At 38.7% G+C, this 26270-nt stretch overlaps 1 protein-coding gene across 3 annotated transcripts in view; it reads left to right on the forward strand.

Moving 5' to 3' along the window:
- Positions 1-17957: 17957 nt before the first annotated feature.
- The window catches only part of Sans (SAM_USH1G_HARP domain-containing protein Sans), a 64006-nt gene continuing 55693 nt past the window's right edge, over positions 17958-26270 (forward strand). For all 3 annotated transcript variants that reach the window (XM_090387123.1, XM_090387124.1, XM_090387125.1), the window contains exon 1: positions 17958-18232. In XM_090387123.1, coding sequence (XP_090243249.1) covers positions 18057-18232 — 176 coding nt within the window. In that variant the 5' untranslated portion in view covers positions 17958-18056. The remainder of the gene's footprint in view (positions 18233-26270) is intronic.

Consider the following 26270-nt stretch of genomic DNA (forward strand, 5'->3'; position numbering starts at 1 on the left):
ATTTAGTGAACTGTGAATACAGTTAGGTTGCTTTATTGTATAAAATAGAAAGTAGCCCTTAATTATGTTGTACTTACAGTTTATCTTGTTTTACTAAATAGAAGACATTAATTAACAGTGATGAAACTTTTAGTTGCATACAATTCATGTTGATAATGAAAAAAAAAAGTAGTCATGACTGTGTATATTGTTTTCATAATAAATAATCTTTTGCACTACACATAAAAGAAATATTTCACTATTCACAATCAGATACCTATTTTCTCCCATGGATAATGCAAAACAAACTTCTGAAGTTTGTTTATTAATTATACTCATGTGCATTTTCTGACATATCAACATAGGCATATGATGCAAGAAAGCAACCTTGTGCAGCATCAGCCAAAAAAAACATCTTTCTTTTCTCAATTTATGCCCTCTCAAGTGATTATTCTGAGGAAGAATCCCATCGGCACAGAGCATGCTCAAACCATTCAAGGCTTTATACACCTCTATCAGATCACCTCGCCGGTGCCTAGTCTCCAGACACCGTAATTTGCAAAATTTAAGCCTTTCTTCATAAGAGCAACCCTTTGTTCCATTCACTAAACTTTGTGCCCTTCTCTGTATACAATACCCAAGGTGTGGCCTGACCATTGCCTTATATAAGGGGATAATCACCTCCTTATTCCTGTATTCATTGACAAGACTCTGAGCTACTCTTGTAGCCCATCTGCACTGCTCAGAAAACTTCATATCTGCTTGCACAATTACCCCCAGGTCCTTTTCGTTCTCTACCACAGAGTTAATATGTCACTCTGGGGTTGCTGTTTCCCATTTTCCACCTCTCAGCCCATCTGCAGCAGCATACTGTCCTTAACAACCCTGCCAACCTGGACATTAAGCTTGATATACCATCATCAATAAATACAGAAAACTACAATGGACCCAATACTGAACTCTGAGGGACTCCACGATGAGCAGTGTCCATTGATTACCACTCTCTGTAATCTCCCACTCAGCCATCCCTTTATCCATAGCAGCAGTATCAAAAGCCTTTCTAAGATCCAAATATATGATATCAAAGTTATTCCTTTCATCCAGTTCCTTTCTGACCACATCATAGTATCCATCAAATTGGTCAGGCAAGACTTTCCCTTAACAAAACCATACTGTATCCGAGCTATAACTGAAGTCTCGTCTAGATGATCCTGCAGTGCTTCCATTAATTTTCCTGGAACAGAAGTTAAACTGACAGGTCTATAATTACTTGTGTTGCCCTTTGATCCTCCTTTGTGAATTAGGGTCACATTTGTACATCTCCAGCCCATGGGTACCTCCCATAATTATGGCTAAGGGTTTGCTTACTTCCTTTGCTGCCTCCTTTAATATAACTGGATAGATCCCGTCCACTCCGGGCATCTTTTTTATGTTATCTTCAACAACTTCTCCTCCACTTTCCTCTCAGTTATTACAAAATCATCCAGCTCATTGCCAGAGTTTAACTCACCTCTGGTATTCCCTTCCCTGAATAACTCCTTGCGGGTGAATATAGATGCAAAATACTCATTTAGTTTGTTAGCCACCTGAACAGGATCATCAACAGTTGAACCAATGTGATTCATCCCTTTCCTTCTAGAGTTTACATAGGAGTAGTGCAATACCAAGGCAACTTGTGATAGTGTCTATGCCTAGAATGACTTTACAGAATAAATACACTATTATATGAGCAAACATTATGCATATTTTTCTTTGCCTGTTGCAAGTATAGTATGGTCACTAACCTTACAATCTCCTCCAAAGGTTTGTGTAATGATAGACCATTACTTTTCAATATCCTTGGTCCAAAAAAGAGAGTGATTGATTGATTGATTTTATGTCACTTCATCGTAATGGCAGCAAGAATTTTTAGATTTTAGCCTTTTGTGTGAAGGGAAATATAACTTTTTGAAAGAAAAAAAATAATAATAAACATTGCATACATCATTATTTTTCCTTGTTTTGAAGTGCTATGAAATTTACACCATAAACAAGTGTATCACTAGATTCACCTAGACTTCGTTGCTTATTTTCAGTCATAAGCTGGGCTCATAGAAATAACACTCAACATGAAAAGTTTTCTGTCTATTTTGCCAGTTATGCACTATTTTGGTACTTGTTAATTATTCCTCCACCAGTATATAAATATATACTGGTGAAGTTAGACTTACTTGTAACTTACACTGTCTGGAGATCAAATCCTTCCTCTGCTCAGATTATATGCAGGTGGGGCATAAATTCAAAGAAGAACTAGATAAACTGTTAGAGGGGATGGGCAAGTGTCTTTTTTTCTTTGGGTTAATACTGTATAAGAGTAGGAGACCGGCAGAATTACTTAACAAGTACAGGTCACTGTTGAAAAAAAGCTGTGAATTAGGGTTGAATTTGAAAGTGTCTGCAATTCTGCCCAGACACGATAGGAGGGAGTATATGATAGGGCCCTGGAAAGATTGTGCAAGGCTCAAGGGGTAGAATTTTTTTCAGCCTGGTCTGTACTTGTTAACAGAATTGCACTGGTTTTTTTTTTTTTTTTTTTTAGGAGCATTAGCAACTAAGGCTATATTGCTCCGGGATATGCGGCGGTCATTCCTTGACCTTTCCGCATCCTCCGTATTTGGTGGTGACGGGCTCGAACCCCGGTCTAATCAAGAAGCGTGTGCTGCGCACTACTTGTTAACAGAAGGGACTGCTTCTACAGGGATGGGATAACTTAAATAGAAAGGGTGCAAGAATATTTGCTGATGCTATCGAGTCAGTGTTAGGTGAATACAAGGACTAATAGATTAACAGTAGCCACTGGTAGAGGTGAAAGTGATTCTTGCACTGCTTCTATTGGAATGAGCAGAAGCCAGGAAAACAAGATGCAGGATATTTCAGAGACTGCTGGGGGTCATTGCGGTACAAGTAAACACATGGGTTGTGTTAGGGTGGCTAAGAAAAAGAACAGGTGCATGTATACCAATGCTAGGAGTTTGGTAAATAAATTTGAGGTATTGCTCAAAGCATCGAAGGTGGATATTGTTGGGATATCAGAAATGCAGAACTGGAATTTGGAGAGTACAACGTCTACAGAAAGGAGGAGTTATTCTATTAGTTAAGAAACACATAAAATCCAAGGAAGTGAAGCCAGTCATCATCATTGGACAGTGCAGTGTTGAGTCAGTTTGGTGTAACATAAGCATTGGGAGAACAAAATTAAGATTAGGAGTGTGCTACAGTCCTAATGAGTAGAATAAGAAACTGTACAGGGAAATAGAGTGGGCCAGTAAAGCAGAGAGTCTTATAATGAGGGATTTTAATTTCCCAGATATTGACTGGAATTTGTGGGTTGGTCACTCACATACTAGCAACGCTTTTGTCGATTTATAGGATGATTGTTTCTACATCAGCATGTTCGGGAGGCAACAATACTCTTGATTTGATTATCAGTAGTGATTCTTCATGCATTAAGAATCTGCAGATAGAGGAACCACTAGGTGGCAGTGATCACAGTGTGCTGAAGTGGGATTTACTCAGAGAGGTAACTACCATCAGGAGTAAAGGAAAGGGTTATTGCTTTCGTAAAGGTGACTACAATGGTCTGAGACAGTATTTAAATTCTATACAGTGGGACCAACTGATGATTTTACCAACAGCAAATTCAAAATGGGAAGCATTCAAAGAACTTATCTTGGAAGCTACTAGGCTTAACATACCAACTAAGAAATATTGTTCAAGGTTTAACCCTAAATGGATGTCAGATGAACTAATGAGACATATGGCAGAGAATAAAAATGCATGGGATACATACAAATTAACACGTGACACAGAAGCCTATGATAGATACAAGTTGATCTGCAACCAAGTTACAAAGGAGGTTAGGCAGGCGAAGGCAGATTACGAGAAATCCTTGGCAAGGGATGCGAAGAAAAACAGCAAAGAGTTCTTTACTTATGTAAATTCTAGAAGGAAGAGGATGAATCAGATTGGTCCACTTGATATCGATGGGTCAACTGTTGATGATGCTGCTCAGGTAGCTAACAAACTAATTGAATATTTTGCATCGACATTCACACATGAAGAGTTATTCAGTGAGGGGAATTCAACTCTGGCAGTAAGCTAGAGAATCTTGTAATAACTGAGAGTAAAGTGGAGGAGAAATTGTTGAAGATAAACACAAGAAAGGCACCTGGGGTGGATGGGATCTATCCAGTTATATTAAAGGAGGCAGCAAAGGAAGTAAGCAATCTGATAGCCATAATTATGAGAGCTTCCTTGGACTCAGGGGAGGTACCCATGGACTGGAGATGTGCAAATGTGACCCCAATTCACAAGAGAGGATCAAAGGCTGACACAAGTAATTATAGACCTGTGAGTTTAACTTCTGTTCCCGGAAAATTAATGGAGGCACTGCAGGGTCATCTAGACAAGACTTCAGTTATAGCTCGGACACAGCATGGTCTTGTTAAGGGGAAGTCTTGCCTGACCAATTTGATTGGATACTATGATGCAGGGAATAACTTTGATATTATATACAGTGCACTCCGCCTAATCCGAACACGTTTCGGTCAGCGGAGAGGAAATTTTTTAGTTCGCAAAATATATGTTAAATACGTTACATTTAAATGGTATTAATGGTACAAAGACATTTAGAATTCCACAAAAAAATTGTATTTTATTGTAGTACTGTACTAATACAAAATTAATAAATCAGTGTTTGACGTGGCCTATTAAAACTACAGATCAATACTTATACACCAAAACAAGAACAAAAGCCATTTTTCAGAAGTAACAAACTCTGTTAATTTCTTTTGACGTAACGATGAAAATCGATTAGAAGATGCTATGTTTTGCCACTGGTTACACTCTCCCACAGCTCAGCAACCCAATATACAACATCTTTTAAGTTCACTTGTTTCATTTTCTCATGTAAAGAAAGTGAATTGGTGTTATCTTCTATCAAGGACCTAAGATATTTCTTTCAGTATGCAAGCTTGATAGACTGTAACACCCCCTGGTCCATGGGCTGTAATAACGGTGTTACATTAGGCGGTAAGAAAGCTGCCTTTATATCCCTGATGTAAGCTCGGAAACGTCTGGGTGGGATGGCGCGAGGTAGCAAATCATTTTCATTGCTGAAACAAATTGATTATGAAACCACTCAATGAAAAGCTGTCCGTTCATCCAAGTTTTTTTTTGACTTTTGTAATGAACTGGAAGATTGTTAATGTTCATATTTTTAAAAGCGCTCTCGGCTTCGCTGATTTAATGATCATCATCAAAGGTAGCTTGTGATTTCCTGAAGCATTACTTCAAGCTATCAACGTCACTCACTCCTTATTCATTTTAAAATCTGGGGTACGTTATTCGGCTAATCCGAACAGGGCTCGGTCCCAATTAGTTCGGACTAGCGGGAGTCCAGTGTACTTGGATCTTAGAAAGGCTTTTGATACTGTTGCAAAAATTGGAGCAGTGTGGCATTGGAGGCAAATTGCTGCTATGGATAAAGGGGTGGTTGAGGGGGAGAAGACAGAGAGTGGTAATCAATGGACACTGCGCATCGTGGACTAATGTTATTAGTGGAGTCCCTCAGGGTTCAGTATTGGGTCCTTTATTGTTTTCTGTATTTATAATTGATATTGATGATGGTATATCAAGCTTAATGTCCAAGTTTGCAGGGACGCTGCTGCAACAGGATCTGGAAAGGTTGAGCAGATGGGCTGAGAGGTGGCAAATGAAGTTTAACATTGACAAATGTAAAGTACTACATATGGGAAACAGCAACCCCATAGCAACGTATCAACTCTGTGGTACTACACTGACAGTAGTAGAGAATGAAAGGGACCTGGGGGTGGTTGTGCAGGCAGATATGAAGTTCTCTGAGCAGTGCAGACGGGCTGCAAGAGTAGCTCATGGTGTATTGTCAATGATATATAGGAATTTTTCTAACAGGGATAAGGAGGTGATTATTCCCTTGTATAAGGCAATGGTCAGGCCACACCTAGAGTATTGTATACAGGCCTGGAGGCCTCATTTCAAGAAAGATGTAGAGCTGCTGGAACGAGTACAGAGAAGGGCAACAAGATTAGTGAATGGAACAAAGGGGTGCTCTTACGAAGAAAGGCTTAAGTTTTGCGAATTACAGTGTCTGGAGACTAGGCACCAGCGAGGTGATCTGATAGAGGTGTACAAAGCCTTGAATGGTTTGAGCATGCTCAATGCTGATGGGATTCTTCGTCTTGCTCAGAATAATCATTTGAGAGGGCATAAATTCAAATTGAGAAAAGATAGATGTGCGGAAGTTTGCCTTTAGCCAGCGGGTGGTTGGTGGAACAGACTTCCATCGTTTGTTGTGGAAGTTGATAGCCTAAATAAATTTAAGGCTGAGCTGGACAGGTACTTGAACAAACGGATGGGTGAAATGGGAAATTTTTTTTTTTTTTTTGGCTGATGCTGCATAAGCTTGCTTTCTTGCATCAAATGCCTCTACTAATGCTAATGGATGTCAGATGAACTAATGAGACATATGGCAGAGAAGAAAAATGCATGGGATACATATAAGTTGATCTGTAACCAAGTTGCAAAGGCAGATTACGAGAAATCTTTGTCAAAGGATGCAAAGAGTTCTTTACTTATGTAAACTCTAGACAGAAGGGGATTAGCATATGATGCAAGAAAGCAAGCTTATGCAGCATCAGCCAAAAAAAAAAAAAAAAATTTCCCATTTCACCCATCCGTTTGTTCAAGTACCTGTCCAGCTCAGCCTTAAATTTATTTAGGCTATCAACTTCCACAACAAACGATGGAAGTCTGTTCCACCAACCACCCGCTGGCTAAAGGCAAACTTCCGCACATCTATCTTTTCTCAATTTGAATTTATGCCCTCTCAAATGATTATTCTGAGCAAGACGAAGAATTCCATCAGCATCGAGCATGCTCAAACCATTCAAGGCTTTATACACCTTAATCAGATCACCTCGCAGGTGCTTAGTCTCCAGACACTGTAATTTGCAAAATTTAAGCCTTTCTTCAGTTCACTAATCTTGTTGCCCTTCTCTGTACTCGTTCCAACAGCTCTACATCCTCTTTAAAATAAGGCCTCCAGACCTGTATACAGTATTCAAGGTGTGGCCTGACCATTGCCTTATATAAGGGGATAATCACCTCCTCCCTGCTAGAAAAATTCCTGTATATCATTGACAAAACACTATGAGCTACTCTTGCAGACCGTCTGCACAATTACCTCCAGGTCCTTTTCATTCTCTACCACTGTCAGTATAGTACCACAGAGTTGATACGTCACTCTGGGTTTGCTGCTTCCCATATGTAGTACTTTACATTTGTCAATGTTAAACTTCATTTGCCACCTCTCAGCCCAACTTTTCTAGATCCTATTGTAGTTTTAAATGTTTTTCACCAATCTTATGTAGAAATAAAACAAAACAAAAACTGGAATCTTGATAACTATGTATTTATAATAAATTATATTTGACTTTACAACTAAAATATATGAAATATACATATAAAATATACTGGGTTAAGAACAATAAAATACATTAAAATATACTAAATTAAAAGCGATAAAACCATACCTTTCGAAGGCTCCTGCCTTCTTCTTCAGCGGTATGTCTTTAAATACTAGCAGGTTCACAGTACTCATCACGTGTTCCATTCTCTTGTGTTATGGAATCGGAAGTGGCTCGAGAGTGGGTCATATGGAACCGCGTTCCTCTATCTATATTAATGTTCACTGTGGAACAGGTCTGCAAACTCTCGAGCCACTTGCAGTCCCAGAACTTATGCTCCCGATCGGTGATGATTGCATCGTCCGGGGAGATCTGGTGCTGCTTCTCCCAAAAATGCTCTGCCACGGCGAACTTACCATACTCCGCATTTCTTATTGCCTTAGTGTGCTCCCCCAGACGATCTTTGAGATGCCGTTTTGTTTCCCCTACATAACACTCCCCACAATCCGGGCATCTAATACTATATATGACCCCACTTGCATTCTCTTTTTGAATGGGGTCCTTTACTTGTGACACGATTGTGTGCATCCTCCGCCCCGGAAGCTGCACACAATGCGTCTGATAATTTCTTAGTATTCTAGTTATATGATCGGTTAGACCCGGATAGTAGGGAATGTATGCAGTGGATACTGGCGTAAAAGATTTGCCTCTCCTCTAATTTCCTTTAATATATTTTTCTATAATCCTCTGGGGTAGCCGCATTTTGTAAAATTCATCGTGACGCGTTCATACTCTACCTTCCTATCCTCGGAAGTACTACAGTGTGATTTTTCCGGGGGCGCAAAGGGTCCCTGGAAAAGATACGTATATGATACGTTTTCAATTCGAAAGGGGAGTGAAGATCAGGTGTTGAATATTTTAAATGGCTTCTCCCCATTCATACAATTTACCTCGGAGGCAGAAGAAGGAGGAGTTTTGCCGTTCCTAGATGTGTTGGTCTGTAGGGAAGACCCACAACTAAAGACTAGGGTCTATAGGAAATCGATGTGTAAAGGTCAATATTCGCACTACAATTCAGTTCAGGCCAACCATCATAGGAACAGTGTGGTTAGAACATTAGTTGACAAGCCAAAATCACACTGTAGTACCTCCGAGGATAGGAAGATAGAGTATGAACGCATCACGACGGATCTTACAAAATGTGGTTACCCCCAGAGGATTATAGAAAAATATATTAAAGGAAATAAGAGGAGAGGGGGGGAATCTTTAACGCCAATATCCACTGCATACATTCCCTACTATCCGGGTCTAACCGATCATATAACTAGAATACTAAGAAATTATCAGACGCGTTGTGTGCAGCTTCCGGGGCGGAGGCTGCACACAATCATGTCACAAGTAAAGGACTCCATTCAAAAAGAGAATGCAAGTGGGGTCGTATATAGTATTAGATGCCCGGATTGTGGGGTGTGTTATGTAGGGGAAATAAAACGCCGTCTCAAAGATCATCTGGGGAGCACACTAAGGCAATAAGAAATGCGGAGTATGGTAAGTCCGCCGTGGCCGAGCATTTTTGGGAGAAGCAGCACCAGATCTCCCCGGATGATGCTATCATCACCGATCGGGCGCATAAGTTCCGGGACCGCAAGTGGCTCGAGAGTTTGCGGATCTGTTCCACAGTGAACATTAATAGAGATAGAGGAACGCGGATTCATCCCCTCTTTGAGGCTACTATCCTCAGAAGGGATGAACGGTTCCATAACACGTGATGAGTACCGTGAACCTGCTGGTATTTAAAGACGCACCGCAGAAGAAGGCAGGAGCCTTCGAAAGCTATGGTTTTATCGCTTTTAATTTAGTGTATTTTATTGTTCTTAACCCAGTATGTTTTAAACGTATATTTCAGTTGTAAAGTCAAACATAGCTATCAAGATTCCAGTTTTCGTTGTGTTTTATTTCTACATAAGGTTGGTGAAAAACATTTAAAACTAAAACTATGCTGTATCCGAGCTATAACTGAAGTCTCGTCTAGATGATCCTGCAGTGCTCCCATTAATTTTCCTGGAACAGAAGTTAAACGAACAGGTCTATAATTCTCCTTTGTGAATTGGGGTCACATTTGCACATCTCCAGTCCATGGGTACCTCCCCTGAGTCCAAAGAAGTTCTCATAATTATGGCTAAGGGTTTGCTTACTTCCTTTAATATAACTGGATAGATTCCATCCACCTCAGGTGCCATTCTTATGTTTATCTTCAACAATTTCTCCTCCACTTTACTCTCAGTTATTACAAGATTATCTAGCTTACTGCCAGAGTTGAATGCACCTCTGGCATTCCCCTCCCTGAATAACTCCTCATTTGTGAATGTAGATGCAAAATATTTATTTAGTTTGTTAGCTACCTGAGCAGGATCATCAACAGTTGAACCATCGATATTAAGTGGACCAATCTGATTCATCCCCTTCCTTCTAGAGTTTGCATAAGTAAGGAACTCTTTGCTGTTTTTCTTTGCTTCCTTTGCCAAAGATTTCTCATAATCTGCCTTCGCCTGCCTAATCTCCTTTGTAACTTGGTTACAGACCAACTTATATCTATGATAGGCTTCTGTGCCACATGTTAATTTATATGTATCCCATGCATTTTTCTTCTCTGCCACATGTCTAATTAGTTCATCTGACCTCCATTTAGGCCTAAACCTTGAACAATATTTCTTTGTTGTATGAAAAGCCTACTAGCTTCCAAGGTTAATTCTTTGAATACTTCCCATTTTGAATTTGCTGTTGGTAATATCATCAGTTGGTCCCACCGTATAGAATTTAAATACTGCCTCAGACCACCGTAGTCACCTTTACGAAAGCAAAAATCCTTCCCTTTACCCTTGATGGTAGTTACCTCTTTGAGTATGGCGCCTCCGTAGCCAGGTGAGCAGGAGCAGCAGTGCGCAGCACACGCTTCTTGATTAGACCGGGGTTCGAGCCCCTGACCTCCAAATACGGAGGATGCGGAAATGACCACCGCATATCCCCGGAGCAATATGGCCTTAGTTGCTAATATTCCAAATAACAAACAAACCTCTTTGAGTAAATCACACTTCAGCACACTGTGATCACTGCAACCCAGTGGTTCCTTTATCTGCAGATTCTTGATGCATGAAGAATCACTACTGATAATGAGATCAAAAGTATTACTCCCTTTAGTTGCCTCTCGAACATCCTGCTGTAGAAAACAATCATCCAATAAATCCACGCTAATATGTGAGTGACCAACCCACAAATTCCAGTCAATCTCTGGGAAAGTAAAATCCCCTATTATAAGACACTGTGATTTACTGGCCCACTCTATTTCTCTGCACAATTGCTCATTATAGTCATCAGATTCATTAGGCCTATAACGCACACCTACTCTCATTTTTCCTTTCCCAGTGCTTATGTCACACCAGACTCGACATTGCATTGTCCACCAAAATCAATTGGATGCACTTCCTTAGATTTTATGTTTCTTAACTAATAGAATAACCCCTCCTCCCTTCCTTTCTATACACGTTGAACTCCACAAATTCCAGTTCTGCACTGCTTATGTCTGTGTGACACCACGTCTCTGATATCCCAACAATATCTGCCCTCGATGTCTTGACTATTAGCGATGACTTCAAGCTCATCGAATTTATTAACTATACTCCTAGCATTGGTGTACATGCAAGTATACATGCACCTGTTTCTACACTTAGTTACCCAACACAGCCCATGGATTTACTTGTTCCACTATGTCTCCCAGCAGTCCTGGAAAATCCCCATTGCCTTGCTTTCCAGGCTGCTCCACAATTGCATTTCAATAGAAACAGTGCAAGAATCACTATTAATCTATTAGGGCGTGTATCCCCCCAAGCTAGCAGTTTCCGACCCACCTAACTCTGCCTCGATAGCATTGGCAAATATTTTTGCACCCTTCCTATTTAAGTGTATCCCATCCCTGTAGATTGTATTGTTGCCTTTATATGCAGCAAGGCACAATGCTATGAGCAACTTTTGCGGAAGTTTGCCTTTAGTCAGCGGGTAGTTGGTTGGTTGGCGGAACAGACTTCCATCTTTTGTTGTGGATGTTGATTGCCTAAACAAATTTAAGGCTGAGCTGGACAGGTATTTGGAACGAACGGAGGGGTGAAATGGGAGCGGTTTTTTTTGGCTGATGCTGCATAAGCTTGCTTTCTTGCATCATATACCTCTACTAATGCTAATAGAACAGGGGCTCACATCTGGTGAGTATGTGCTTGGCACACCCAGAGTCCTGAGCTGAATATCATCATTTTTCTCTTTCTTGGTGATTCCCTTCTACTTCTGACTCTCTCAGGGTAACTCAGAAATTTTTTTTTAGCTGGTCCAGCATAACCTCAGGCTTCCTTGCACCATATGGCTAATGATAATAGTAATAAGAAGTAAATCAATAAAAATTTCTTGCAACAACCAGCAGAACTTTAATAAAAGCGATTAAAATAAACAAGTAATACTCCTGTTTATCAATTAATCTGTCTCGAAAGCATGTTTTCGAATGTACGATAAGGTATCAAAAAAGTGCATACCCTGACCTAGATAAAACATCATAGGAAGATGCTGTTTTTAATATAAGTTGTCTACATATTTAATAACTAACATATGTATAATTTCATTCCCATAGGTGATCGTACACCAGAGGTGGAGCCCGGAATCTGAGGAAGGACGGCTATGGTTGACAAAGTGGAATATCGAGCACTGATCAAGTTCCTGCATTTGCAGGGCAAATGACGAAGGAAATTGACGAAGAAATTTAAGCTGTGCATGGGCAGAATAATCGATCCTATGACACTGTGAAAAACTAGAAACGGGAGTTCCAGGGTCGTACAAGTGTCTTTGACGAGCCAAGAAAAGGAAGGCCGTCAACATCCACGGACAGTGAGACGATTGCAAAGGTTGAGCAGCTGGTGCTGAGTGACAGACGTGTGAAAATTCATTTCATCGCAAATGCAGTGAGAATTAGTTATGGGTCTGCCCACAGCATTTTACATGACCATCTGCACATGCCTAAGGTGAGTTGCAAGATTGCTTAACGCCTTAGCTCCGAGAATTGTTACTTGTTCAATGTCGAATGCAATGTTCTCGCCAAATGTTGAATTTGTGTAATGCGGATGTTGAGGACTTTTTTGATCGGTTGGTGACGAATGCTGGTGGGTGTACCAGTATGATCTGGAGACTAAAGACATGTCAAAGAAGTGGAAGCGCACCTCCTCCCCCACCTCCCAAAAAGGCAAAGACCACTCCATCTGCGAAGAATGTGAAGTTGTCTGTGTTTTGGGACAGAAAAGGGGTAATCCTGACAGATTACCTACCTCATGGTTCTACACTTACCGGAGAATATTACAGAAATCTTTTGAAAAAGTTACGTGATGCTTTTTGAAGGTGAAAAGGCGTGTAATGTTAACCAAAGGTGTCTGTCTTGTGTCAGACAATGCACTGACTTAGCACAATCAGACCTCTTGTTTCGAGAAATGAAGAAACCATTGTGAAGCCATCAATGAAGTGGAATTGTGGACTTCTATGATCAAGGTATTAAACAACTGATCCATAGATGGGAGAAATGTGTTACTATACATGGAGAGTACATAGAAAAGGATTAAAGTTCCTATGAAGATTCATTTTTCTAGGTAAGGGTACAAACTTTTTAATACCTTCTCGTAATCTTGTATTTTTAACGCGTTTATTATTATTTAAGTTGTTTTGGTGGTTGCAAGAAATTTTTATTGATATGTTTCCTGACGCTTGGAACATATGGTAGAACACCTAATCGATTCATTATAGGCATTAATTGCATTCTGTTTCGCCCTCTGGTTAATTTTTAATATAAAGTTTTACCTGTTAAACGCTGTAATGTTTCATTATTTCTTTAATCTCTTTGCAAATGAGTAGGCAGGTTGGAGAAACTTTATTTTATTTTTATGTTAGTGAATTGACAGACACTACGCTATTATATGACTCTCTGATTACTGACTATTATATCACGTGGTAGATTAAGTAATTTCTTATCGAAATGACAATTTTAAAGGAATTGAACCACCTCAATGCCAAGCACTTAAATCTCTTTATATAATAGTGTAGTGCATCTTCATTAACATAATGAACAACCTGAGCCGGATATCATCATTCTTCTCTTTCTTGGTGGTCTCTCTCAGGGTAACTCGGGAATTTTTTTTTTTTTGGCTGATGCAGCATAAGCCTCAGGCTTCCTTGCATCATATAGCTAATAATAATAATACAGAAGGAGATTACCTACAAATACCTAAGAATGAGCAGTTAGAGCACAATGAAATCAAGAAGTGCCTGACCGAAAAATATCATCAGAGACTCAGAAGCCTGCTGAAAGCAAAATTGAACGGCGGGAACACGCGCAGTTAAAACCATAAACACCCATGCAGCTCGTACTAACATACACCTTCGCGGTTATAGATTAGAGTAACACCGAGCTAGAGGATATCATGCGAAATACAAGGACAATGGTGACCAAGAGCTGCCAACACCACCTGAAATCAGCAGTGGAGAGATTAACAATAGCTGGGAAAGAGGGAGGAAGGGGCCTGATAGAGCAACAGAAAACAGCGATAGTTAACCTGAAGAATTACTTCGAGAACAACACAGCACCACTCCACCAGGAAGATAGATAAGTGGTATACCCCATAAACCTAAGCGAAGAACCCCCCTCCTGTCCAGACGGCACAAGAAACGAAGCTAGAAAGATGGGCAAAGAAGACACTCCAATGACCTCCATCAAGATCACATCGATAAAATTGCTTCCAATGCATGGCTCACAAGTGGGACACTTCCCCGAGACTGAAGGGTTCATGCTCGCCATCCAAGACCAGGTAATCAACACCAGAAACTACATCGTAAAGGAGCCCGGAATGTCAGATGACACATGTCGACGATGTCACCTAGCCTCAGAAATGACCCAATACATCACCGCGAGGTGCAAGGTGAACACCCAGACTGAGTACACTCATAGACACGACCAGATAGCCAGGATAGCACATCAGAAGCCAGCGAGGAAATACCAGTTGACCAAAGAAAGTCTACAATACTACAAGTACGAACCCCAGGCAGTACTAGAGACCCGAAACCACAAGCTGTACTGGGACCGCGCCATAATAACGGATAAGGCCATCCCACACAACAGACCGGACATAACCCTTGTGGACACGATGGAAAAGGCCACCTACCTGATCAACGTAGCGGTGCCCAACACTAGCAATGTCCAGAAAACCCATGAGGGAAAAAATTAGGAAGTACACGGACATGAGGTCAAGGAGATGTGTCATATGCAAGAAGTAACGACCATCCCGATCATCGTGTCAACCACCGGTATGGTGCCAAAGACTCTACATAGCAGCAATAGGTCTCCCAAAGAACACCTACAAGGAACTCCAGAAAGTCGCAATCCTGAACATCTGTAGGATAGTCAGAGAATTTCTCGACCAACAGTAACACCAGACATTACAACCACCCTGTGTACTTGGTAGTAGTATCCGTCACGGAGTGGAATCCCCCAATCAGGGAGAAATAATATAAGAGCAACAATAATAATAATTGCGTAGACCTCTCTTACAAATTATCGGAGACCGATACGGTCAAAACACAGTCCATCTATTACGTAAATTAGAAAGTCTTTTTTTTTTAATGTGCCTGTTGTAATAGATATTTCTAGATGGCCTGATGCCTGACTTACGGCCTCTATCTAGAAATCACACGGGGTTACAGTGATACATACACCTGTTTGAGTTGACCGTTGTTTCAAGCCCTTGATAATACGATGACGTTCTTGTAAACTCCTCTGGCCTTACGTGGCCCATCCCGAATATATAAAGAATTTATTTTGTAAATGCTGTATAGCTTAGCAAGAGTATTCGTATTAATCGATACCAGTGGTTCCCAAGCATTTGTTCTTTGCGAACACCCCCTTTTAATAAGTTTTTAAATATTTTGAAAACAAAGCTGTAATAACAGTCATCAGTTTCTAATTAGATTCATATATCTAAAACTAAGGATGTAGTTTTAAGATGAAATTTAAATAAATTAGTTTTAAATATGACTGTGCAGGAAACTTAAGATATTTTGACTTGACATCACATAACTTAAGTATAAATGAAGGGAAGCTCTGTTTTCACGTGAAAAAAAAAAAAAAAAAGGTTTATTTTCGTATAGCTGTCTAAATATACATTACCTCACATTTAGTACAATAACTTGCTAAACTAAATGTTATTAGGCAACATTTCTGGAATAACTTCAAGGTTGTCACGTCAAAAATTACATATTCAGTTACTGTCAGAACACTGAAATTTTGAATTAAACACATCACCCAAAAGAGAATTCAAGACAACAAACTTACTGGATAAAGAAATGCTTTATCCAGTTGCGGTTGAAAGCATTTCTTTCAACCACAACACTTCTAACCAGCTTTATCTAGTAAGTTCGTTGAGTTAAAATCTCGTTAGTGGCATGTTTTTAATTTTTCTCAAGAATTAAATCCCATTTTTGGCCTCATGATGAGGTACTCAATTGTTCAAGAAACGTAGTCTATTTAGCGATATAAGATATGCTTGATATCTGTACAAAAGTGAACAATTTTTTCAGAGAAGCGGATATTCCTGGATCCCAACTAACTAAAACCTCATTAGAGACTTCGTTCACTAAGTTTTCAGCTAATAATCAACTAAAATAATGGTAAGAACCGTAGAATCAGGAAAGTATATAAGATGCCATTGCCAGATTTTTCTCACGAACCCCTTAAGTAGTTGCGACAGTAGCGTATCAGCTTTTTCTTCTGAGGAAGGCTAATGATCAGGGCAGCTGTTCTGACTTAGACAGAATTATTCAGTGTTTTTTTTTTTTTTTATTATTTGAGTTCATTTGGGATGGTTGTGGCAGCAAGTAAAAAAATGGTTTTTAACGAGCAAAGGTACCAATACCAGTGCAAAAATTTATCTGGATTAGTAAGAATTGACTGTAAATCCACTCTTTGTTTGTCACGAATAGAAAGATTTTTGGAAATCCATCTTGCACAAACTTTGGACATTCCCAAATGCTCGGGTATTATCGTTAAGTATTTTTTCAATTTCAAACACTGTTTTGGATGACCGGCCAGACTTTGGATGGATCTTCAACTGAATCCCTTCTCTTTGCAATAGTGGAACAACTGAGTGATACTTCTCCAAACACTAAGCATTCTTTCATGGATTTCTTCAGCATTTCCGCCCTCTTTGGTATAAAAAAAATTATTACTGAACGATGCTCGATATTCTTCTTCTGCCTACTGACATAAAAGTTTAAATTTTAGGAACTACATAAGACATTAATACCAGAAAGGTGTATGCCATTTTATTAGACATTAAGCTATCAAAAGCTATAACACATTTTATATATATCCTGTTCTCAGAACGTTTTGGTCACCCCTCGAATGATTTATATATTGAGTTTAGTTTTATTTTGCCGATGCCCTATAAACTTGCTTTCCTGCATAATTTGTCACTATTAATACTAAATAAGTTCCCCACAAATATTTTTGAGCACTTGCTGCTATGGTGTTCCTGCCCTCAGGATCTGCTTTCGCTAATATGTTAATCACCAAAGTTAGTTTGCTTTTTTTAACAAAAAAAAAATTCTATTTATACTCCCGGACGACTAGTAAGGTTAGAGGAGTTCGTGAGATACAATAAATACAAGAACATTATACCGTATTTATTAGTCATGCAGAGGTGATTATCCCGCATCTTGAGTACTGTATACAGGATCCACTGTCACTCAAGCGCGTGTAACTTTGTACCCTCGTGCTTGACCACTCGACTGCGGAGGCCGTTGTTTGAGCTTGTGTGGCCAACCTAAGGGCCATCCTCGGTTAAAATGGCGCGTTACCTTTTATCAAACTAATTTTTGTTTGAAACTCTAGAGGCTTGAAGCTTAAACTTTGAAACTTAATAAGAAACTCGCGCGAACCCCCGTCTCACCTTACGTGGCCTTTCCCCAAGTACGAAGAGAAAAATTTGAATAAAAAGTCCCGTTTCTAGTTCAAAATCTATTTATAAAGGATAAATGTAGGCAGAAAGGGTGCATTTGTTATAAGGAGGTCGAAAACCTCTGTATATAGTCTGCCTGTACTATATACAACAGTTAAAACTCGCTAAACTATTCTTGGTCAAATTTAGCGAACATCCTTTCTTTTTCACACACTTACAATAAATAAATAAACGTAGCATTCGGTCCTGTTCTAGGCAGGCAACCACATGATCACAGGCGGTTTTCTCAGTGATTCTCATATTCGTTCATTGTTAACCGAAGCCTTTGCACCTGGCGCGTCTTTGTCACGGGACCTGTGACGTCATGGGCTGATAGCAGTCGACCACCTGTCGCTGAGCAGACATTTCTAGTTGCTGCGGTAAGTGTAGCACAGTAGGTGGACAAAGACGGTACGAATTGGCAGACTATATGCTGATCGGCTAGGGCGCTATGTATACTCAATGTGAAGTGGCCCTGTGATAGAGGACATAACGGATTGTCCGACTGCAACCATAATAAATCATGTCGACTTTAGATCGGGATCGCTTTCACAGGGCAGCCCGTGATGGTTACCTGGACTTGTTGCGGGAAACTACTCGGAAAGATTGCAACTCGCCGGACGAGGATGGGATGACGCCGACACTATGGGCTTCATACTACGGTCATTTAGACGCATTGAGACTTCTCGTAGGCAGAGGGTGAGTATGTATCAGGCTGGTACTTCAGTAAAACCATGTTCGGTATTAAATTTCTTCAGTTTAATAATCAGAATGACAAGAAGGTGGCACTGGTCATTCAGATCGTGGTTGATACACGAGTCAGTGCTGCTACTCAATAGAGTTAGAATGATTGTTGCACAAAGGGATAAGCATCAAAATGCTTCAATCTTTGTTTTCAAAACAAAAACTACTGCCGTTAATTCCTGAACATCCCGCATTGGTCATTCATTCTTGTAGACAATGCGTATTAAATTCATCAAATGAGACTGTTAAAGACAAAGTTAAGGATAGATGGATATAAAAATAGGCTTGTTTTATTGCAAATTAGTCTTCTATCCTTAAAAATAACTTTTCCTACTTGTTCCGTTAATTCTAAAATATATTAATTGTGTTTTAGCTTTGTGAAAGGTGCCGATTAATTAGTTATTGAAATGACTGATTGCACTACGTTAATCACATTTGAAAATGTAAACCGTATTTAACACTTTTTTTTTCAAATACCTCGAACTTATTTTCATTTGCCTATCGGAATCCGAAATGCAAATGAATCGCGTATGATTGGTAATTGGATTTAACTAGTGAATTGAAAGAGTATTTATAGTTCATTTAACTAAAGTAAGCATCGTGTATTTTCTTGATGTATTATGGTTTCTACTTTTGCTGTATGGAGTGGATACCACATACGTTTTGAATTCTTCCTCTGTGTATTTACACTAAATAACTGAGGGGCCCCCCTCAGTTATTTAGTGTAGATGTAATTTAGCAGTTTTAGAATATTTTAATTTAAAATGTTGAATAATATTGTTTGTAAAATTAGGATTACGAACGAATCAGAAAACAAAATAAGGGATCAAAATGGCTATTTTTGCGATAGCCAAAAATTAACTTGGACCTTTTACTTTCTTTAATCGTATTTGCTTCTCTTTCTCTATGAAACTATTTTGTAGTATGTTGAACTAAGCTATTAATCATTGCCAAAGGATTGCAGAATAAAATTAACGATCATTCAGTTGTAAACTACTGTTACTTCCTCATGCTTTCTATTCAATTTTTCTTTGTGTGAATATATCTATGAATCTTCAAATAACTGCATTCTTTATCAATTCCGGTTACTGCCTCTTCCTTAAGTAAATTAGTTTCATCCTCGATACTAACTTTTTGCTATATTTTTATATCCTCAAAGTTTTCTCCTCATTCCAGACATACCTTTCTATTCGCTTCTTAAAAAGATTCCTTTCAGCGAATTCAAGTTATCTTATTGAACACGCCATGCATTGATTGCTCTCAAGAGATTTTCTTCCTCCTATCGCATCCTCCATTTCTACATCGGTAGGATTTTTCAAATTTCGACGAACTCAACGGAATTCTAAAAAACGCAAAGCGTTTTCAAGATTGGTCATTAAGGTGTTCGATGAGATTGCATAATGGATAAAAGAAAACGAAGTCGATGCTATGGGATAGGCGCACTGAAACGTTGAAAGACACCTAGGGCTGTGTCGTTGCGCTGCTTCGTACGATGAACCCGATCGGACGTGCCGTTTTGATAGCGGTTGGCTGTCTTTCTAAAATGAAATTTGAACTTGCAACTTCCATTCTGAGCGTAATATCGGAAGCTAAGCATCATTTTCGAACAACTTGAACTATTCAAGGCTAAACTCTGAATTGGGCAGTAGCAATTTGTTTACAAATTGTCATATTTGTTCTTTAGTAATGCGAGAGCATTCTGAATTCGAATAAATTATTTCCTTGCACAAAAATTGCGCATTATTTTCCATCTTTCTGTTAATGTTCGGAAAAATAAAAATTACAAATTCGTTTCCCCCCCCCCCCTTATCATTTTGTTTATATTTGATCGAATTCATGGCCGTATGATTTCGGATATTTATATGTATCCTTGCTTTCTCTCCACCAATGTATTATTTCTTTCCCCAGGGCCCAAATTAAAGTGTATTTGCAGACTTTAAGCCTGCAAAATTGGTTTATAAATGTTTGCATTGTATAAAATGCATAGGTATATAAGATAAATCGCTGATATTTTTCTCTGATACATACCAAGGTTGCAGTAGCACACACCCTCTTGAATCGATTGTGATTCGAGCTCACGTGACTGCCAAATACAGTTTTAGAGGAGTTCGTGATTTTATGATTTTATTCATTGCCAGATTGATTATTTAAACTTCTCTGATGTCCGTGCCCGAGTATAAACAGAACTTTTTAAATATAATTCCTTGACTGTGATACTTTCTTATTTAATTTTTTTATGTTCTGTCTAACTACAGATGGAGAAAACATCAAAGATACAGATTTTATTTTAAACGTGTTACTCTACCTATTAGAGAAGCTTTATTTTTAATAAATTCAAGAGTTTATTTTAAAACTTTATTAAAGAAAAAAAATGTTGGGAACCACTGTCTAGAAGTCGCTCTTTTCTTTCATAAAATGGTAGTTATTATAATAAGAACAAGGCTATCCCCAATTTCCTCCCCTCGGAAGTTCTAATCGGTGTACTGCCCCCCCCCCCTCCCCGTGGAACTGTTGGTCCCTTAACTCTTACTGAATCCTTAACTGCAAGTGGTCGACCTGTCGACCTTGGGGCTTGTCTGAAGAACGCGTATCTGTTCGTTCTGCGTGACTGTCTAAGCACGCGACTCGTCCCGCTTGGTGCCCCAAGTCTTGCCGAGTATCCTGAAAGATGAGAGCTGAAGCCATATCTTCAAGCAGTTTTCCTCTCCCTATCCCCCATAGTACTCCTCTTAAAACAACTTTCGGTTTCTTGTTGGAGAAAGTATGCAGTTAAGTTCTTGACTGCTGCTGTGGGAAATGTAATTTTTATATATACAGTACAGTATATATATTTCTTCCTCCAGCAATGCAGCACTTTTAATGCTTAGGAGGTACTGCATTGCCATTCTCTATTCGAATTTATATAAGCAGAGAATTTTTCATGGCGGTAACTAATAAATATTGTATCAAAAACAAGTGCATGAGAGATTAGTCAGACATATTTCGAATTTATTGTTGTTGTTGTCATGGGGGTTTAATGGCGCATAATACGCCATTTCGAATTTAATGTCAAGAATAAGTAGTATTAATTTTATTGCGGCTGTACAATACAGATGGTTAAAAATTCTATCAAGAAAAATAGCAATGAGTCGTTTTGGATCTGAAGGGTTAAGAATGCAATGGGAAAATATTTACAGTATAACACTCATAATGTATTGTAACTCGAGATAGTGATGAATTTGCCTCTCTCAGTTGGAGAGCAGGATTTTTCCACCAGATTTAGAACCCACAGACAAGCGACCTCAGTTACAGTCCAAGCACTGGCTTGGACTGCAACTTGGCACCTCCTGCATTGGATGAAATTTTACTCTTACTACATGATAATAAAAAGCAAATATGGTCAAATTTGTTGACATTCTTTGACTACCTCAATCACTGAATATTTGATTTACTTTTGTGGACGTGAAAGAAATTCATTACCATGACATTTTGCTTTAAAATCTATTCCGTCCATTTAAATACGATTAAGTTACTATAAAAAAAACTTTAATCATCCAGCTTAAAATTGGAAGGTAATCCAACGTAACTAATGCTGAAAATATTTTGGGTATTAAAGTTACACGCATCGCTTCACCTGACTGCATTTTTCTGGAACTTTTAATTTTCATAAACCGAAAAGTAGAGTTGAAGAAAGATATTTAGCATAAAGCAATATTCTTTTATCCTAACATAATTTTATCTCAAAATACGATCATGATGGGACGCCAGAGAAAAGAATATTTATTGTACAGTATTCATTAATTTCAACTGAACCTAATAATAATAATAATATTTGATACAAGAACTGAGAAATTACCATTCTAGTTTATTCAATAAATAAACAGATTTTGAGGCATAATTTAGGATTATCATATTACCTGTTTGGAAAGGGGTACAGTCTCTATGAAAGGCTTGCTTTCACTCAGGGGTTGGAGTTAGCTGGTCTCTGGTAGAGGTTCAGGAATTTTTTCATACTATATACCATACAACAAGGATTGGTGTGCTGGAATGGATGCCAGATTAACTGTGGTATGGGGTCTATCGGTGAATTTTTGAAACAGGGGAGTCCGTGTACAGAATTTTATCTGCTGTTAATTTGCAAAAAATGTTGAGTGGCTATTTTTGAAATTCATTACGGAAATTCAGTCTTGATCATTTGCAAACTGTTTCCAAGTGATCAGGACCAATAATGGTAATGTAATGTATTTCCCATGGTGTAAAGAGCATAAGGAAATGTGATAGATCTAATTGTTTCAGTCTACAAAATGAACAGTCTCTCTCCAGCCATGAAAGAGCTAGGACCATAGCTGCCCAAAGTTTTGGCTAGGAAGGTCCACAACTTACATAAAAAAAATTACCTAAATTCAGGCATCTAATAATTATAAGAAAATCACTTTTAGTCCAAGCCGAATTACTACTCTGAGACGAAAATCCTAACATTTGGTCACCTAAAACTAGATTAATATCTTTTTTATTACTCTTACTCTCGATAAGGCATTTAATTACTATTTCGAATGAAAAAATGAATATTATAATTTGTTCAGAAAAGAATGACATTTAAGGTGGTCCGCGAATAACGCCAGAATTTGACAATAATTGCGGGTACAATTTTATAGGCCTCCAGAGGTCCGCAAGATCTCTTGTGAAGCCCTATATATCATGAGCCTAAATAAAAATTCAGTAATATTTTTAACGACGCCCATCTTAAATGTAGTTCAACAAAAATAAACCTTCGGCGCGCTGTTACATACATTAGAGCAATCATATTAAGACGCTGGCACCAATTTATGAGCTAACACATCAAACATATCCACCCAAATGCAAAAATAAGAGACGATGACACAACCCTGATTTTACTCTGAATAATAAATTGACAATTGTGTTTCAGTTTGTAGTGCTATATCACTGCAAAGTGTTTTTTAATATTAATTTAGAGATAATCATTGCTATAAATATGTACAAAATTATATATAACACGTATAATTTCAGAAATTTGATCCTTAATGGCTAGGCTACGGTTTTAGACATATGCTTATAAGGGAATTTCTACATTTTAACAATGACAGTAATTTTGTTAGAAGTGAAACGGAGGTGATTATCCCCTTGTATAAGCCAATGGTCTGTAGGCCTCGTTTTAGGAAGGATGTAGAGTTGCTTGAGCGAATACAGAGAAGGGCAACAAGATTGGTGAAGGGAACGAAGGGGTTCTCTTGCCAAGAAAGGCTTAAGTTCTGTAAATTGCAGCATCTGGAGACTAGGCACCTGCGAGGTGATCTGATTGGGGTGTATAAGGCTTTGAATGGGTTGAGTAGCCTCAATGCTGATGGGATTCTTTCTCTTGCTCAGATTACGAACCTGTGGGGGCATAAATTCAAATTGAGGAAAGACAGTTGTAGAATAGAAGTGCGAAAATTTGCTTTTAGCCAGCAGGTAGTTGATTGCTGGAACAAACTTCCATCTGTCGTTGTGGAAGGTGATAGCTTAAATAAATTCAAGGAGGAACTGGACGCGTGGAATGTGTTTTTTTTTTTTTTTTTTTTTTGGCTCATGCTATATAAGCTTGTTTCTTGCATCACATGCCTCTACTACTACATATGAATAATATTTCTCTATATGCTCTTGTATAAAAGTCGCGAACTGTGATTCAACAACGTAACAGTATCATTGGTCAATAAAAAACGGTTTTTATTTTCACACTTGGCCAGCCATTCAATACAATAGTGTACTTGGATTCTACACTTTGCCGGTAACATTGCTACCACATACAAGATATAATGGCTTGTTCACGTCTTAATCTACCAGACCAGGCAAACACTTGGTTATTCTCGTTGACTGTACTGAAAACAATGCATAAATTAACTCATTCCAAGGTTGCTTTAGGTGCATTCCACGTTCGGTAGGGTCACTGTTCTACGTTGCTGTTAGCGCGTGATACCAATCCCATCATAAACAATGCATTAAACCAGTTTATGGACGATAGCGGATTTCATTAATGCCGGAAGCGCGTCACTTCCAGGAAACAAGCCTTCGTTAGCACCTGTAGTATTCTTTTATTTTAATGATTGTCTTATGAGGTTTTGTGATCTGCTGAGTAGATGCCACGTTATCCGATCAAATATAACAAAGTATTTGGATGAAAGCAGGTTGAATTTTGTGTTTTTTTGTAAATCTCAGAGGAGACGTTATTTATTTTTTAACTAAACTGTAATTTGCCATTGCGTAATCCAAGTTGAGAGAGAACGATTGACACGAACAAGTTTTTATAATCGCTGTGTTAACATGGATGTGGCTGCATCCAGCTGTCATCTCTGAGGGAAGAGATGGAATGAGCGCGGACTTTTCTGTGTTTAAGGTGGTTGGGGCATCAGAAGGAACGGTGTTTCCTTGTTTGAGCATAGACCCTGGTGTTTAGTGACTAATTTCGAAAAAGATTTTAATACAGCGGTACGATGTACTCATTAGCGATTAATCTGAATCATCAATGGATAATCCGGCTTTTTTTTTTTTTTTCCTCCCCTGCTTAAAGAGATACGAAAATTCGGCTTTCTGTGGTAAGGTGAAACAGTTAAATACTTCCTCGTAAGAAAGACATCCTGTAATCAAGACCAGCAGACTCACGATCAGCTATTTTTTTTTTTTTTTCTTGGCTGATGCTGTATAAGCTTTCCTTGCTTTCTTGCATCATATGCCTCAACTAATTCTAAGGCTGTGTCTGATGTTATCAGTACGCTGGTCGACATTTGATTCTGTACTTGATATCATCCGTACGCAGGCGGAGGATCCCTGGCAGTCTCCGTGTACCAGGAATGATAATCAACTAGTGGTGATATATGTTATGCTAGAAATTACTTGTACAGTATTTCAATAGATGATGGGGTTTCCAGGAAAACTGGCTGGGACCGCCTTCTTCAATAAATTAAAGAAAGTCCCCTACTGCAGCTAATTCTGAATTGAAATCAAATCAGGAGACACTTTCGTTTTTAACTTAATTTGGGAGGTTGCATATGTCACATCAGTAATACTATCATTAGAAAAAAAAAAAAAAACGTGATTGAATTTTGAACACACTGAGGCCCAAATAGTTCGTGATCTCCACCAATTCTTTGTTCGGAAAAAAAAAAAAAAAAAAAAAATCAGTTACGTAGTGACCGACGCACGTGAGTTTCTTTACGGGGTACTTAAGAAGAAAAACGATTCAGGCAGATATTTTAACTTTATAAAACCATCACCCATACATACTGAAGAAAAACTATACCATATATCTAAGCCCAGCGCAATTTACCATCGCTCATTGAATTAATTGAGACCTAGGTTTTACCCTAGCACCACAGTGAACGTACTGTGCATTTTTCGTGGCAGCGTATAAGCTCAAACCCGCAAACTTCTCACTTGTAGCTCCAGATTCTGGCTCGCTACCACGAAGTACTTCTTGGAAGTTGGTTATATCACGCGTTGTGCCCATCTCGACGTCCAGTTTTCGTTGCTGGCTGTGCTGGCGGCATTAAGGCGATATTAAGATCTGATATGCGACCATGATTTGAATATACTGTATTTTATTTGTAATATCAATGCAAATAGTGAAGGATGTATATATTTATAGAAGTGTTTCATTGGTTTGTCTCATCATAATAATAATTAGTAGATTGGTTCTGGATCGAGTTATCTACCTGATTATTAAATTACACGCGACTATTAATTAAAATAATTACACTACTGAAAAAAAAAAAGAAAATGCAAATAGTGATAAATAATCAGATCATCCGAAAGGTGTCATCTTAAAATCTTAGCTTAATGTGGAATGCTAAATTTCACCACCATTTCAATAACATTGAAGAACATACGTAGCACTCGGGATTACTCAACATGATTTCGTGGGTATTAGGGATAGAAGATTAATTTCTCAGTATATTAAGAGATTCTTTTCCCTTTATGGGGTAAAGAAATGCCTAATTATATACACGTGTATGTAATAAGG

Source organism: Mastigoproctus giganteus, chromosome 13 (genome assembly GCF_048544385.1).
Source record: "Mastigoproctus giganteus isolate SK-2022 chromosome 13, ASM4854438v1, whole genome shotgun sequence".
NCBI lineage: Eukaryota > Metazoa > Arthropoda > Arachnida > Uropygi > Thelyphonidae > Mastigoproctus > Mastigoproctus giganteus.